The sequence below is a fragment of the Pinus tabuliformis genome, chromosome 7, assembly GCF_031772625.1.
Source record: "Pinus tabuliformis cultivar Carrire ecotype Pingquan chromosome 7, CPIR1, whole genome shotgun sequence".
Taxonomy (NCBI): Eukaryota; Viridiplantae; Streptophyta; class Pinopsida; order Pinales; family Pinaceae; genus Pinus; species Pinus tabuliformis.
Genome location: NC_142293.1, coordinates 1,581,009,901 through 1,581,024,280, shown reverse-complemented (window position 1 = coordinate 1,581,024,280; position 14,380 = coordinate 1,581,009,901). Strand labels below are relative to the sequence as shown.

General features: G+C 36.5%; 1 protein-coding gene across 1 annotated transcript in view; it reads right to left on the bottom strand.

Annotated features, from left to right (window-relative positions):
* LOC149254117 (uncharacterized) overlaps window positions 1–14,380 on the bottom strand; it is a 342,370-nt gene that overhangs the window by 97,234 nt on the left and 230,756 nt on the right. Inside the window, 3 exon segments of the mRNA XM_089460071.1 lie at window positions 7,325–7,385; window positions 7,514–7,622; window positions 8,029–8,100. Coding sequence (XP_089316197.1) covers window positions 7,325–7,385; window positions 7,514–7,622; window positions 8,029–8,100 — 242 coding nt within the window.

The window sequence follows — 14,380 nt, the reverse complement described above, 5'->3', positions numbered from 1 at the left end:
TTCCACCTAGTTAGAGAGGTATTAAAATAATTAATATTTTTAATGGAGTTCCTAACTCTAAACTTAGGAAAATTAAAATATTAATGAGTATTAAAATAAAACTAGGTGAGAATGTTCTAAATGACATGGATCAAGCCAAACCTAATCTTAGTCGTTGATTAGGGACTTAATCTCGGTAGTTGAAGACTCAACAGGAAAAGTATAAGAGGAGGCTTGAGGGTCAGTGGGAGATACACCAAGATTGATCAATCAGTTCGATTTCTGGGGCAGGGTTTGCTGAGAAAATTTGAACAAGTGATCTGAGTTGCAGCAAGGGGCAGTGAGTACATATCAGAGAGGCAGAGATAGTGACAGAGGGCCAGTGCAGTGATTGAGAAGGCTACGCAGAGCCAGCAAGAACCACACAGAAGCCCAGAGAGACTGCGCAGAGGCTAGCAGGGCCTATGTGGGTGATGCAGAAGGCCAGAGAGCTGACATAGAGAGGCAGAGGGTTGACGCAAGGGGTTCCAAACCTACGCAGAGGCTAGCAAGGTTGACGGAGAACCTTGGAGAAGCGCTGGAAGAATTTTTGTGGGGCAGACTTGTTGAATAGCTGCCTTTGAAGAGAGGCATTACTGCCACATAGAAATCTTTGTTGGGTGAGCCAATTTGGCACCCTAGTTGTACTCAAGAAAGCTACTTAATAATAAAACCCTCAAAACTGCTGCACCGGTTTTTGCAAGTTGGGCTTTCTCAGGGACGTTTGTCCAAAAATAACGGTGTCCCTTGTGTGTTTGTCTATTATTTCAATTGATGATCTGTATATGAGTTGAGACTGACTGCATTTGTGTTTATCTTCAATATTTATATGGTTAAATAACTTGTTAAGGAATAAACAAGTAGGTGAAATAAACCAGATAATGCAGGAAGAATTTCTGACGCATTAGACTTAGAAATTTCAACATGGTATCTAAGCGTTGCAGATCACAGAAGTACTAAATGCACCAGCAGTAGCAGCTGTCCCAAGAAATAGAGTTGCTCCATAGCAATAAGCAGCTGAGAAGGAGTAACGCAGAGGGCCTACATCATCATTTCGAGCCAGAGAGAGGGCCAGCATCAAAGGCAAAGAGAGGCAGAAGAGGCTCACGAAGAGCCACGTCATCCTACTCAACCAAGTAGGCTTGACGCAGTTGGCCAGAGGAGTGATTCAGCGTTTGCCCGGATTGCGCAGAGATGGAAGGCTTAGTTTCTTCAGTTGTCAGATCCTAGGGAGTTGTGGGCAAATTGTGGAGCCGGTGGGGTGTTGTTTCTGTCAAAGCTGACGCAGAGAGGCAGAGGGTTGACGCAGGGGGTTCCAGAGCTACGCAGAGGCTAGCAGGGCTGACGCAGAGCCTTGGAGAAGCGCTGGAAGAATTGTCATGGGGCAGACTTGCTGAATATCTTCTTTTGAAGAGAGATATTACTACCAAATAGAAATCTTTGTTGGGTGAGCCAGTTTGGCACCCTAGTTGAACTCCAAAAAGTTGGTTAATAATAAAACCCTTAGAATTGTTGCACCGGTTTGCCCAAGTTGGGTTTTGCTAGGGACGATCGTCCAAAAGTAACGGTGTCCCTTGTGTGTTTGTCTATTATTTCAGTTGATGATCTGTATATGAGTTGAGACTGCATTTGTGTTTATTTTCAGTATTTATATGGTTAAATAAATTGTTAAGGAATAAACAAGTAGGTGAAATAAACCAGATAATGCAAGAAGAATTTCTAGCAAGTTAGACTTAGAAATTTCAACACATGCAACCATGATGAGGGCAATCAACATCTAGAGGATCAGGAAGACTTGACCAGGGAATCTCCCGGAAAGATGTGAAGACTCTGATGGAAGTTTGAAAAGATGAAGACCCTTGACAACAAATATCATTGGGAGATGTGTCAACATGTATGCAGGATGTTGATACCTACAAGAAGATGTCACTGGAATAAAAGAATAAAAAAAACAACAACAACAATCATCACCAAAAGGTAATATGTGATTTGTTTTTGGTGTCTGACCTCTTGGAAAAGTCTGGGTATGTGTGCAAGGCAATGGTAACAAGAGTTGTGAAGGATGTCACAACTATGTACCTCGTGATCTAGAACAATCACCGTTGAAGGAAAGGTGAAGATAGATGGCCCTATGAAGGAAGCCCCAGATGTAAAGCCAAGGAGGATACTTTCCGAGATGACATGATGGAGGAAAGTGATGGATGGTTGAACCCTACATATGAAGAAATTGATGACATCAAAGTCTTGGATCATCAATCAACTAGAAGACCCTATAAGGTACTGATGATAGAGTCCCTGGGTAAGAGGGAGCTCTGGGAGGTTCCTATGAGTAAAGGAACTCGAGCAAGTTTCATAGTGAAGAGAAACTTGCAAATCGTCCTTGGTTAAGAGGGAGAGTTAGACACAACATTCTTCTCTTCAGTTTGGAAGAAAGAACGGAGGATTGTGTAAACATCTGGCATCTGACACTCTTTGAGGATGTGGTAGGGCATCCAAGACAAGAGTGGGAAAGAGGACCGATATTCTTGAGGGCTGGGAACCCAAGATGAGAATAGTCCTAGTAGGGCATACTCGGAGAACACCCGGGTGGGTATGACCCTAAGAGAGACAATGATGATGTGTGTCTATCAGTCATTGGTCTCGCCAACATTGTGTGATCTGATCTATTTGAGAGATAGAGTGGTTAGTCAAGACCTTGCTATATGGAAACAATGTTGGTTGAAAAATGATGCTAGAACAGATGGATAACTAATCTGACTCTTTGCTTATCAGAACTCTTGTATTGAGAATGTCCATGTACCATGTTTGTATGAATACCTCCCTAGTTAAGAGGGAGTGTTGAAAATAGTGTAACTAGGTTCGGTCTTCATAATGATAAATATTGTAACGATGTATTTTTTGTTGCTTGAGACATGGGTTTCATGCTCAAGAAGTTTTGGCTCCAATTGTGAGCCTTAAGATAAGTCATGTAAAAATGAAGACAATCATGTATTATTACTCATGTAAATGTAATTGAAGTAAGTCAAGAACCCTTCTAGATCATCAATGAAATACTCCAACATGTACCCACGCATTTGTTGCAAAGAAACCGCTTGAAGAAATTCAGGAAACCTCTTATTACCTCGTCGGCTAAATCAAGGATCACGTCGGCTAAAAGGATCACGTCGGCTTAATGGTGTGGAGGCAAGCCCATATATAAGCTGCGTTGACACCTCTTCAAGACACTACAACTTCATTTCTCATTCATGAATAAAAGTGAAGTGAAAGGGTCGATGATAAGGGTAGCCGTAATCATTGAGGAGGTTTGTTCCCTCATTCACAAGCCTATTCTCTATTGCGACAGTCTGATCCAGGTTGAGGCATTCTGATCCGAGTTAAGGGCATCTCATTTCTTGAGTATATCTGTTGGGTTGAATGTCTGTTCTAGCCGAATTTGAAAGGAGAAAATCATTGTCGAAAAGATCGAAGGTATCATAGGGCTAGAAGAGCCCTAACCCTACTCGCATATATGTCTACACTCTAATATAAAAGCATTTTGTTCTCACTGTATTGGGACAATCATTGTTTTAGCATTACGAAGCCTTGAGACAAGCTCTAATCATCGTTCTGTCGAAGTATGAAGGATCTTCATGTAGTGCAAGGATAGAGAGAGACTAGAAGAGCCTATCCGAGTCTATCATTGCTAACTGTCATGCTCATGCTACAGACCTAATTCACTGCAGAAGTATACAGTATGTTTGTGTACATGTTTGGAGGTATTGTCATTTGATGTTGAAGGCATTTTCTGAGTCAATGTTTGGGTCATGTAATTTCTCAATAAAGATTCTATAAGAAAGAGTTCAAAGGGCTTTTCCTCTCATGTTTAGGAGAGGTTTTTGCCCTGGCTTGGTGCCAATATTTTTTGTACTTGTGTATTCTGATCTTCTAGTTTTGGTAACTGTTTGAAGATAATAATTCATATAAACAATACGAAGTAGAATCCAAAGAAATAATATCTTAAGCAGTTGTTATAGTTAAGAGAAATCAAATATTTATATTCCTTTCAATTTCTCAACAATAATTACATGCAAGTCGTTCCTAAATTGTTTACTGCTCATACTTTTGGTTGTCTTGATCTATCTTACTAACTTTCCTTGGAGCACTGCTTATCTAGTAAGTTGCAATTTTCATATTTTGCAAGTGATATAATCTATATTGAGCATTGTTCATAAGGCACTAGTCTACATTTGCTAATCTAGTCATGCTATTTTGATCTCAATTGAATCTATCTTAAAATTTTGCTCATCTAATAAATAAACTTGCTAATCAATCTCATCTCAATTTGTCTAGAGAGGTACTGATCCTTCCCTTCATCTCCTAGGACCTGTTGTTCCAACAGGTTTTCCTTTTCATCATCACCTTTAGGGACGACTCCCCTTGACTTGGCCAGGAGAGAGTCTAAACAGAGTGAGTAGGGATTAGAGTGACAACCCCTACTCTGAGCGTTGCACCTTAGGTGTACACTTTAGGTGACAACATGTTGTAAATGTGAAAGATTATACTGTGGAGGGTGGTTTGCATGATGATGCTAATAGTTATACCTATGAGTATTCATTGGATCCTGTAACCCTTGTTTTGTTGCAGTTGTTTATTTTTGGGGTTCTATAGATGTTGTAGTTGAGAGGGATGAGGAACCTAGTACTAATGATGAAATGGTGATGGAACATTTACTAGAAAAGCATTATGTTGTTGATGTGGAATTTATGGTTGGGTTTTGTAGGGGAAAAATGGTGAATTAAATGTTGGAGGCCCTTAGTATTGTGGTATTTGCAAAGATGGTACAAAAGGTGGAGGATTTGATGGTGGTTGGCCATGCTGATTTCCTACTTCCTCTATGCAAATTGAAATGCTAGTGTCCAAGACCTCAAGTGGACTGACCATTTTTTCCTCATATATAGCTTCTACATCTTTAGGTGTTGTATTTTCAATAATTCCATCCTCTTTGACATTAAGGTCAGCTTCTACTATAGGTGTTGAATATGGTGTTTCACGAAGCTTTATCGATTTTATAAGTATTTCTCTCATTTCTAGTAATAATTCTCGATTAGTTTTATGGTCATCTAATATTGTTTGCAAATATATTCCCAGGATTTTTGGACCTAAAGCTTAATGGATGGACTGTGCAGCGATTGACAGCCAAAGGATCAAATAGCTCTGATACCATTGTAGTAAACAAACATTGGTATGTTTATACTTAAAATGTATTTGTATACAAAATACACAATGTTGTATTGTAAATAATATATATTGATAGAATGAATGGTTGAATGTTATAATGAGGGGCCCCGTTATAATTAATAGGAAGGGTGCCCTTTCATACGAAGAGATGTGTCTCGTAGATAAGATGCACCTTTACACATTTTAATTAATTATTACTTATTATTATGTTTGTTATAGCGGCCAGAAAGATTTTACCCTCACTTCTTACTTTTTACAATTATAACTTTCTTAATCCTATTGCAACATTGAGTATCCTAACGATTTTGATCATGGACTCAGCAGCTAGTAATCTTATCAATATTCTTCATTTCTCGGTGTTTTGATTATGAAGATTATGTTTTCTTCTTAATATGTGAGTGTACAAGGTGTGAAAATCCCACTTCTTCAATATGCCTTCAATATGTAATTTGATACTTGCTTACTATATTTTATAAAGTATAACTTCAAGATAGATATATATATATATATATATATATATATAACTTTGAATACCTTTTTTATAACTTCAAAAAAATTCCTTTTTATATATACAATTTCCTTCACCTTTTTTGGGATATAATATAAAATATATGTCCACTTTTCACCTTTAACTCCTTGGCTAATTTCCTCCGCGTAAAAAGATAAAATACTGTTCACATAAAGAAATGTTTGTATTCTTTTTGTTTTTCTTTAACTTTCAAATACCATGGGCAATTACCATGCGTTGCCAAAACCACGAGCTTGTAAACCCCCAATGGCAATTAATGAGGAATCAAGATTAGCTTATCTACTCTTCCTTTTCTTATGTGTATTTTTAAAGATTTTTAAAAATTCATTTTTTTTAATTTCACATGCAATTTTTATTTGGAAAAAATCCCTTTCCACTTTTGCATGCACTTTTTAAACAATAATTCAAAACCTTTCTATATATATGAATGTTTTTTCCACAACCCTATAACTTTTTAGAAAAATTTTACTTTTTACTTAGTTTCTTCTTAATTACAAGAATAAGAGTGGCCAAAAGCCTAAATGTGGTTAAGGAACTAGAGAATAGGGACAAAAAATGATACGAACAAGGTTTGTTATCACACAATTATATTTAGAGTATCTATAATTTGAGAATATCCATCATAGGATAAACAATATTTATAAATAAATGTTTTTAGCACAAAAGAGATATGATTGAATACAATAATGGACCCCATATAAATATTAGGTGGGAGTAACCTTTCATGAGGAGTCATGTATGTTGAGATATGCCCTTTCATAAGGAGTCATGTATGTTGAAACATGCCCTTTCATAATTATTAATTATTATTATTTATATTATTTAAAAAAAAAATTTTTATTATTTGTATTATTCCATATTCAAGTTCATAATGTGCCCTCACAAAACTGCCCTTAAGCCTGCCATCTAATGAATACATCCCCTATAGCCTTGGCTTGCAATTTATTTGGTTTTATTGCGATATTTCCATTCCGCAGTGATAGATTAGAAGGCCAATTAATGTTTTGACCTCTGCACATACAGTGTAGTATCTCTAAGTTTATGCTCCTAGATTGAAGATTTAATATCAGAAATTTAAGAAATTAAATTCACCGACAGTCCTCATGGAAGCATACCCTTGCCAGACCATTTTACTGGAAGGATTCTATCTCAGAAAACTATGATTGCATTTCCCCTAAACACTTTGTAAGTATTGGGCATTGTATTAGATTAGCTTCCCTGTATTCCATTTGGAAAGTTAGATGTAATGCTGTCATCAATAGCACTTGGTTCACTTTTGAAACATTTCAACAATAGTTTAACGAGGTTCCCTCAATAGGAGGGACACTTGAAACTATGACCCCAGAGCTAAATGATTCTAATCTAAGGACCTTCTTGCTGTCCTTTAGATAGAATTGAGTTCTTTTCTAAATGTCTTCTTCGAGGTTAATGTAAGTAACACTTTCTCAAAAATATATTGAAGAAGATAGAGAATATCCCAAAAATAGATAAATAAATAAAACAACACAGGTAGTAGCCTAACTTTTGTCCCCACTTTCACTAAAATGCACCATTACTCACATGTTTTGTATTTGCACCTTTAGTTCCTGTAGCCGTTTATGAACATCCTTCACAGAGGAACCTACAGATCCATCAAGAGAACATGTTATCATATGAGACTATGTTTGTGCTGATAAGGTATTTCCCTTAGCAAGATAAACAGCTACCAACCACGACATAGTATACTAAATACAGGTAAGCATTTATTACTCGATGGAATGTTTGTTAGCTCTGCTAGTTGGCTGCAATTATTTGAACCTTCCTGAACCGCTTCTTTTTGATGTATAAGTTCCAATTCAATTTCTGTCTCCTCCAATTCCTAGGGCATGCTCATGAAAATACATTCAGGAAGCTTATCATTCATACTCAATGTCAAATCTAACATACTACAGTGTTGAATTAGAAGGACGTATAATGCTCTTTGATTTTTTCCTTCCTTTTAAGCACAGAATAAGCACAAGTCTTGATAAATATAATTATGCAACATCAGTGAGAAACCGCCAACAATTCAAGTACCATTCAGTGTCAAAGTGTTAATAACAGTTCAGTTTGTGACATGTATAGCTTATGACCAACTGTGGAAATCTACATGCTCAGATGTATACCTTGGTTTCTTGCATAGAAATTTCCATTAAGAGTCAATTTTAGATCAAAGATATATTCAAGTATCTAGATTCTATTCAGTGTCAAACTGCTGAAAAAAGTTTCATTTGTGACATGTATACCTTAGCTTCTTGCATATAGATTTCTGTGAAGGAATCAAATTTCGACCGAATAGAATTGAGCCTTGCCAGAACCTGCCAAGAGATATGCATCAGCAACATTTTCACAGCATGCTATTACAAAAACGAAATCATGTCATTAAACTGTTTGATAAAAATCCCAGAACCCATAACCTAATGTGAAGAGAAATAGTAATGTTCCAATACTCCTTTTCATTCAATTTAGGTTCCTTGTTGCTATGGAACTACCAGAGAATCAGAGTTGACAAGAAAGAGATTAAATGAAGGTCACCATTACTGCAGGAAAAAATGGCTTGTCAAGAAATGAATATATACTTAAGATGTCAGTCAATGTAACCAGTACAAATTTACGTTCACTTAAATGCAAGAATTGATGACCTGAACTCACCATTATATTTTGACTTACTACTAGTATTATCCTTACTGCCATGCTAAAGGTATAAAGTCAAAATGAACAAGAGGCTCTGATAACTAGCTATCCAATTTTGTCAAGGGCTTGTGTGGAAAAAAGATACTTAAGAGACCAAATAGCTGGAAATACTTGAAATTACATAACCTGATAGTTATGTACTGTGTAAAACAATAAACAAATCAATAACATTCTTTGTAGTGGTTGCAGGTAGAAAACATGAAAACACATTCCAATATTGATGACTAGTATTTCACCCTAATCACAGCTATGGATGTGTCAAGCCTATCCTTTGTTTGTAAGGGAACCATGGTCAGAACATGTACATATGTGGATTAGATAGGTCAAATTTTATACACCAGCTTATTGCAGAAGCTAAGCAGTAGTTAAGAGGGCTCATTTTTGTTGGTTAAGAGTTTTCTCAGCTATACTGATGTTGCACCATTATGAGTGTAGATACTCACATAAGACACTTGAGTTCTGGTCACATGGATCTATGTTTAATCTATCTTGAATTACAATTGTGTTGAAAGGAAAGCCATGCATCTTTATATAAGATGAAATTATTGATCACACTGCATTATCTCGTATATTGATATCTTACTATCTTTCCTTCCATTTTATTTGATTTTCCTAGAAGTAGTTTTCAATCAGAGGTAGCAAGCCTACTTAGTTGCCGTTAAAAAGAAGAGTGACCAAATAGCAGTTTTTGTAGCAAATCCCATCTTTTACTGCCATTCGTATATTAACAGTGGATATCTCATACTCAAATGTAATATGGTGTTGGAAAATGGTTATTTAGCAAGAAATTGCCGCTTTACAATCACGCTTCAATCATGACTGCTTCCCTGCCATAACGATAGACCAATTAGCATGAAACTTGTGTTGTGAAGCAAACAAGCAACATACAGAAATTGTGCCCACATGGATTGAACATCAAATGATGCATTAGGCTCTATAGTTTGTTTTAGACTCATGCGAAATATTTTACTTATAGTTTTAAAACTCGGACTCAGACTTCGACTTGGATTCAATGACTCGGTTTTCAAAAAAATACATAAAATAATTACGAAGTTGTTAACCATTTTGACATCATATTTTCCTGTGTGTCATCTTGAAAATTTTAATTAAGTTTGTGGAAGAAAATTTCATGTAAATAAAAAGTTATTCTCCATTTTGACATCATATTTTCCTATATTTCATCTTGCAATTGTTAATTTTATGGAAGAGAATGCCATGTAAATACAAATTCGATATCCATTTTGATATCATATTTTCCTATGTTTCACCTTGGAATTGTTAACTAAGTCTGTAGATTGATTTCAGTAGGAATTTGAATCTGTTTGGTTTCCATGAACACTTACCACTCTGTCCAAGTATTGCAGATCATTCGCTTCAACAAATCTGTATAATTTCAGTTCCCATCATATGTAAATTCCTAGCAAATTCCTAACTTAGCATTCAAAGAAAAACTAGGCCTCGTTTATAAGTTTTCTCGTGAAGAAAATTACAAAGAAAGACTATAAATCTGGCAGACTGGTTCCCACTGAGAGGTTCTTTTTCATGGTCCCATGCAGATAGTTATAGTATATTTTTGAAAACTCGATGAAGGCTTCCATGGAAGCGTCAAACTGCCTGATATGGCCACAGCCCCTTCTCTTGCCGAACACGCTCTATCAAGAATGGTAATGGTGCAGATGTCAGGCGGTGCAAGCAATTGCTTGGTGGTGAAGAGCATTCAATTGGTCCATAAGGTCTGGAAGGTGACAAGGCAATCCAAAGCAGACTCAGCCAGTTCAAGCCAGTTTGGCTCAATTTGGTTCCAAACTGGCTCCCCAAGCTGAGTAGAAGGCCAGGTTGACTCGGTGCCCTATAAACTCGGCCAGTTTGACTGGTTCAGAGTCAAACCTGCTCTGAGTTTTGAAACTGTAACTTTACTTAAAGAAAATAGCCTTCTGTGATGAGCACCTAAGATTACTATTGGCACTGATAAATACTAAAGAGAAAAAGTGGTTAAGTGTTATGCAAGAGAAGGAAAAATTCTGTAAGTCAAGAATGATGTAGCCAGTTAGAAAGACCTCAATGGGTCCTGGAGCAATATATGACGGTGAAGACCACAGACAAAATAGCAAGTATGTTGAAACCATCAAGGAGACATGTTATGGACAAGAATCTAACAATGATCCAGTTCCTCTGGCCAGAAAGATAAGTTAATGCTCTAAGCCGTTCACTATCTCCACTGAATGTAAAGTTTCTGAATCAAATGATGCTGAGGTTAGGCACATCTTTAATCTTAGCCTGCAACCAGATCCAATTTTCTTCTTCCTTGTTAAAGGTCATCAGTATGAGTTAGATTCATTGTATAAAATTTCTCTCCTTTGTCAATCCACAACTTATTCTCTGTCCTCTCCTTGCTCCTAAGTTTTCCGGAAAATTCCAATGCAGAAGGTCTTCAGCTAAGTTGAACAGTACCAGATGCCAGCACCAGTATGCTTACTCAGTATTGGAACAATGGCCCAGAGGGCTGATCTGCATTCTGATTTGCAGTCTGCTCTGCCTAGAAAAATATGCATCTATGGGATAAAATTTTGTACAAACATTACTAGAATTATATATCTATATATATATATATATATGAACCAGTTCAAACAGACCGTTTCAAGGTGAAGTTCACCATGAGGTCCCCAATTCTAATACGGGTGAGGTTCAAGTCTGGCTGAATCCCACAGGGTTACCAGCTGCTATTGTGGCTAGCAGTTGAGCCACCCTCCATCCAGATATTCTGGGGAAGAGAATGGATCCTGCGAGGTTTTCCCTGGAAAAAATATATTACAATGCAATGCACAATTTAACATTTCCCAACATTTCATTTCATAATTTTGACATTGACACACTATATAACAAGAAACAAGGAGTAATGTTTGCAAACATAAAAAAATTTATGAATAGGAATCTAAACAAGTGCCAAGACCCTGTATATTTTAATTTTATATTCTCTAAATATCTCTTTAGGACCTAAGGCCTAGGCTATTAAAGACCAGAGCAAAAAAGAGGATCCAAAAAACCAGCTTTGCAGACCAAAAACTAGATATCATTAGTAAGTCTCTTAGATCTGTCAAAGACCCTGTAAACCCTAAAGACATGAAAGGGTGTCTACTCAATCTCGTGTTCTTGTGGGATTCCCTACATTGGGGAAATTGGTCGCTCCATTAACTAGAGAATCCAAGAAATTGCAGCAGATGTTAAGCACAACCGTTCCCGTTCCTCAGCTTTAGTTGAACATGCGGTGAAATCCAATCACCATGTTTGCATTGAGGATTCTCAAGTCATCGCCAGGGTTGATCACTTCCATCATAGGAAGCTTAGAGAGGCCATTGAAATTGAAAAGCACGCTATTAATCTTAATAGGGACGGTGGTTGGAAGTTAACCAGAAGTTGGATACCCGCCCTCTCTTAGTAAATATTTTTTTAGTTTTTATTAATTTATTAATTTATTATTATTTTTTATAATTAATTTATTTATTTATTTATTATTTTTCCTTATCTATATATATATATATATATAATATATATATATCCTCTTTGAATTCCATAATAGAATATTCTCCAACATTTTATTATAATAAAATTTGAATCTAATTGTTGAATATTAATAATTTTATTTAATAACTATTTGATAAAAATAGATTAAACTTATTTTTAATTATGATTAATGTTGATTTTGGTTAGCATCGGATGTGCTCTAGCTCTGAAATTTTGTGAAGGGGATAGAATACATGAGATCTCCAAGACCCGAAAATTGTTTCGTGAAATTCCACCCAGTTTGTGTTTTATTAATTTAATTAATATTTTTAGTGGGGTTCCTAAGTCAAACTTAGGAAAATAAAAATATTAATGGGTAAAAATATGGGTGAGAAGCTTCAAAGTGACAAAGATTAAGTCTAATTTAACCTTAGCCATTGATTAGGGAATTAATCTCAATCGTTGATTCATCAACAGGAAAAGTATAAGAGGAGGCTTGAGGGTCAGTTGGAGATACACCAAGTGATCAGTCAGTTCGATTTTTCTGGGCGTGGTTTGCTGAGAAAATCGAATAGGTGATCTGAGTTGCAGTGAGAGGGGCAGTAGCAGAGAGTTGGATCGGAAGGGAGTTCCGAGCCTAGGAGTACTAGGCAGAGAGGCAGTAGTAACATCAGAGAGGTAGCGCAAAGGCCTAAGCAGCCCAGGAAGGGGCTCACGCAGAGCTAACGCAAGCCAAGACGGTTCTTGCAGTGGCACTGCAAGATAATAGTCGGAAGTTCGAGATTATATTGGGAGTTCGATGTTCTGAGCCAGGAGCGCTGAAGCCGAAGCTCCTGAGAGCAAATTGATCCAACAGAGAAGTGATGCAGCCTCCCAGAGGCAAGACGTTGGCCCACACAGAGCAGATTGTGCTAGGATTTTCACAGTGCTTGCCAGAATCAGCCATTAAGTGGATCAATTGTGACTTAGAGAACAAGGTAAACCCTCGTATGTATTTCTTGTTGCCGATATTTCTCTGAAAGGTTAACCGGTCTGAGAGACAACCTAGTGTATTCAAATTTTGTTTGCTTAATAATACAAACCCTCTATATGTTGCACCGGTTTTCCCGCATTGGATTTTTCCGAGGACATTGATCCAAAAATAACGGTGTCCCTTGTGTATTTGTCTCGTTCTATTTTAGTTCACGATCTGTATGTATATGTAGTCTGCAATAGTGTTTTCATCATTGTTTAAATAATTAAATAACTTGTTGAATGTAAAAACAAGTAGGAGATGATAAACCAGTGATTGCAGTAGGATTTCTGATGTGTAGATTCAGAAATTTTCACAATTATATATATACAAATATTCATTTCTTATTATATTATTATTAAGTTATTAACTAATTTGAATTCAATATTATTTTAATTAAAAATATAAATAAAATAAAATAAAACAAAACAAAATGATAATATATATATATATATATACAAATTTATTCAACTAATTTTTTACGCAAGTTGTCTTTATTAGTGCGACTTTTTGGAAGCTTTTCCAGTGGTTTTTTCCGGTTTAATTTCTCTAAAATCCGGCAAGAATTTATTGAAATCACAAGTTTGATGGGTAACCCTGCACAATCCAAGTGCCCTAAGGGTTTTTCAAGGTGTTGAATCCATATATACAATCAAAAAGCCAATTTAAATAACACAAATCAAGATTTCACCTCAATTTTTTCCGCTGGATTCCGGCATCGGAAAGTCCAAAAAGTCGCACTAAAGACAACTCCTTTTTAATGGCTAATTCCTAACAGCTATTTCCTAACGACCAACTCTGGAACCAGATGCATCTTTGCTATTTAAACATTTTGATTGACTGATTTTATCACCTTTGTCCTGAGGATGAATGACATTAGATGGTTCGAAACATCGACCAGCAACTTAGGATGTGATTAATCCGAAAGACTTTATCAAAATCAGCATTCAATTTCTCAATTTCACTTCTTCAATTTTCCAATGATAGTAGAGCAATAGTAGATAGAACAAATAAGCAAAAGAAAAATAAAAGACAGCCAAGAGACAAGAGACACAAATTTGGTCAATGACCAGGGCAAAAAGCATTGTGGGGAAAACCCTTGCAAATCTTCTTCTTATTAGATTGTCTTCAAATGTTCAGCAAAGAGAGTACATCATCCAACATTAATTCAATATCCAAATAATATCAAAATACAAAGCAACTACTCAAGACAGAGATGGGGTCAACTGTAGTCAATATTGATGCGCCTGAAGTCTGCATAAGTCAACCGCAGTGAACTGCTATCAGTGTGTGCCCTAACCAGACATAAGATAGCAGTCAAAATAATGCTCTGTCGTGGAGCAAATAATGCGGCCTGGAGAAAATAATGTGGCCTCTTTAGCAGAACAAAA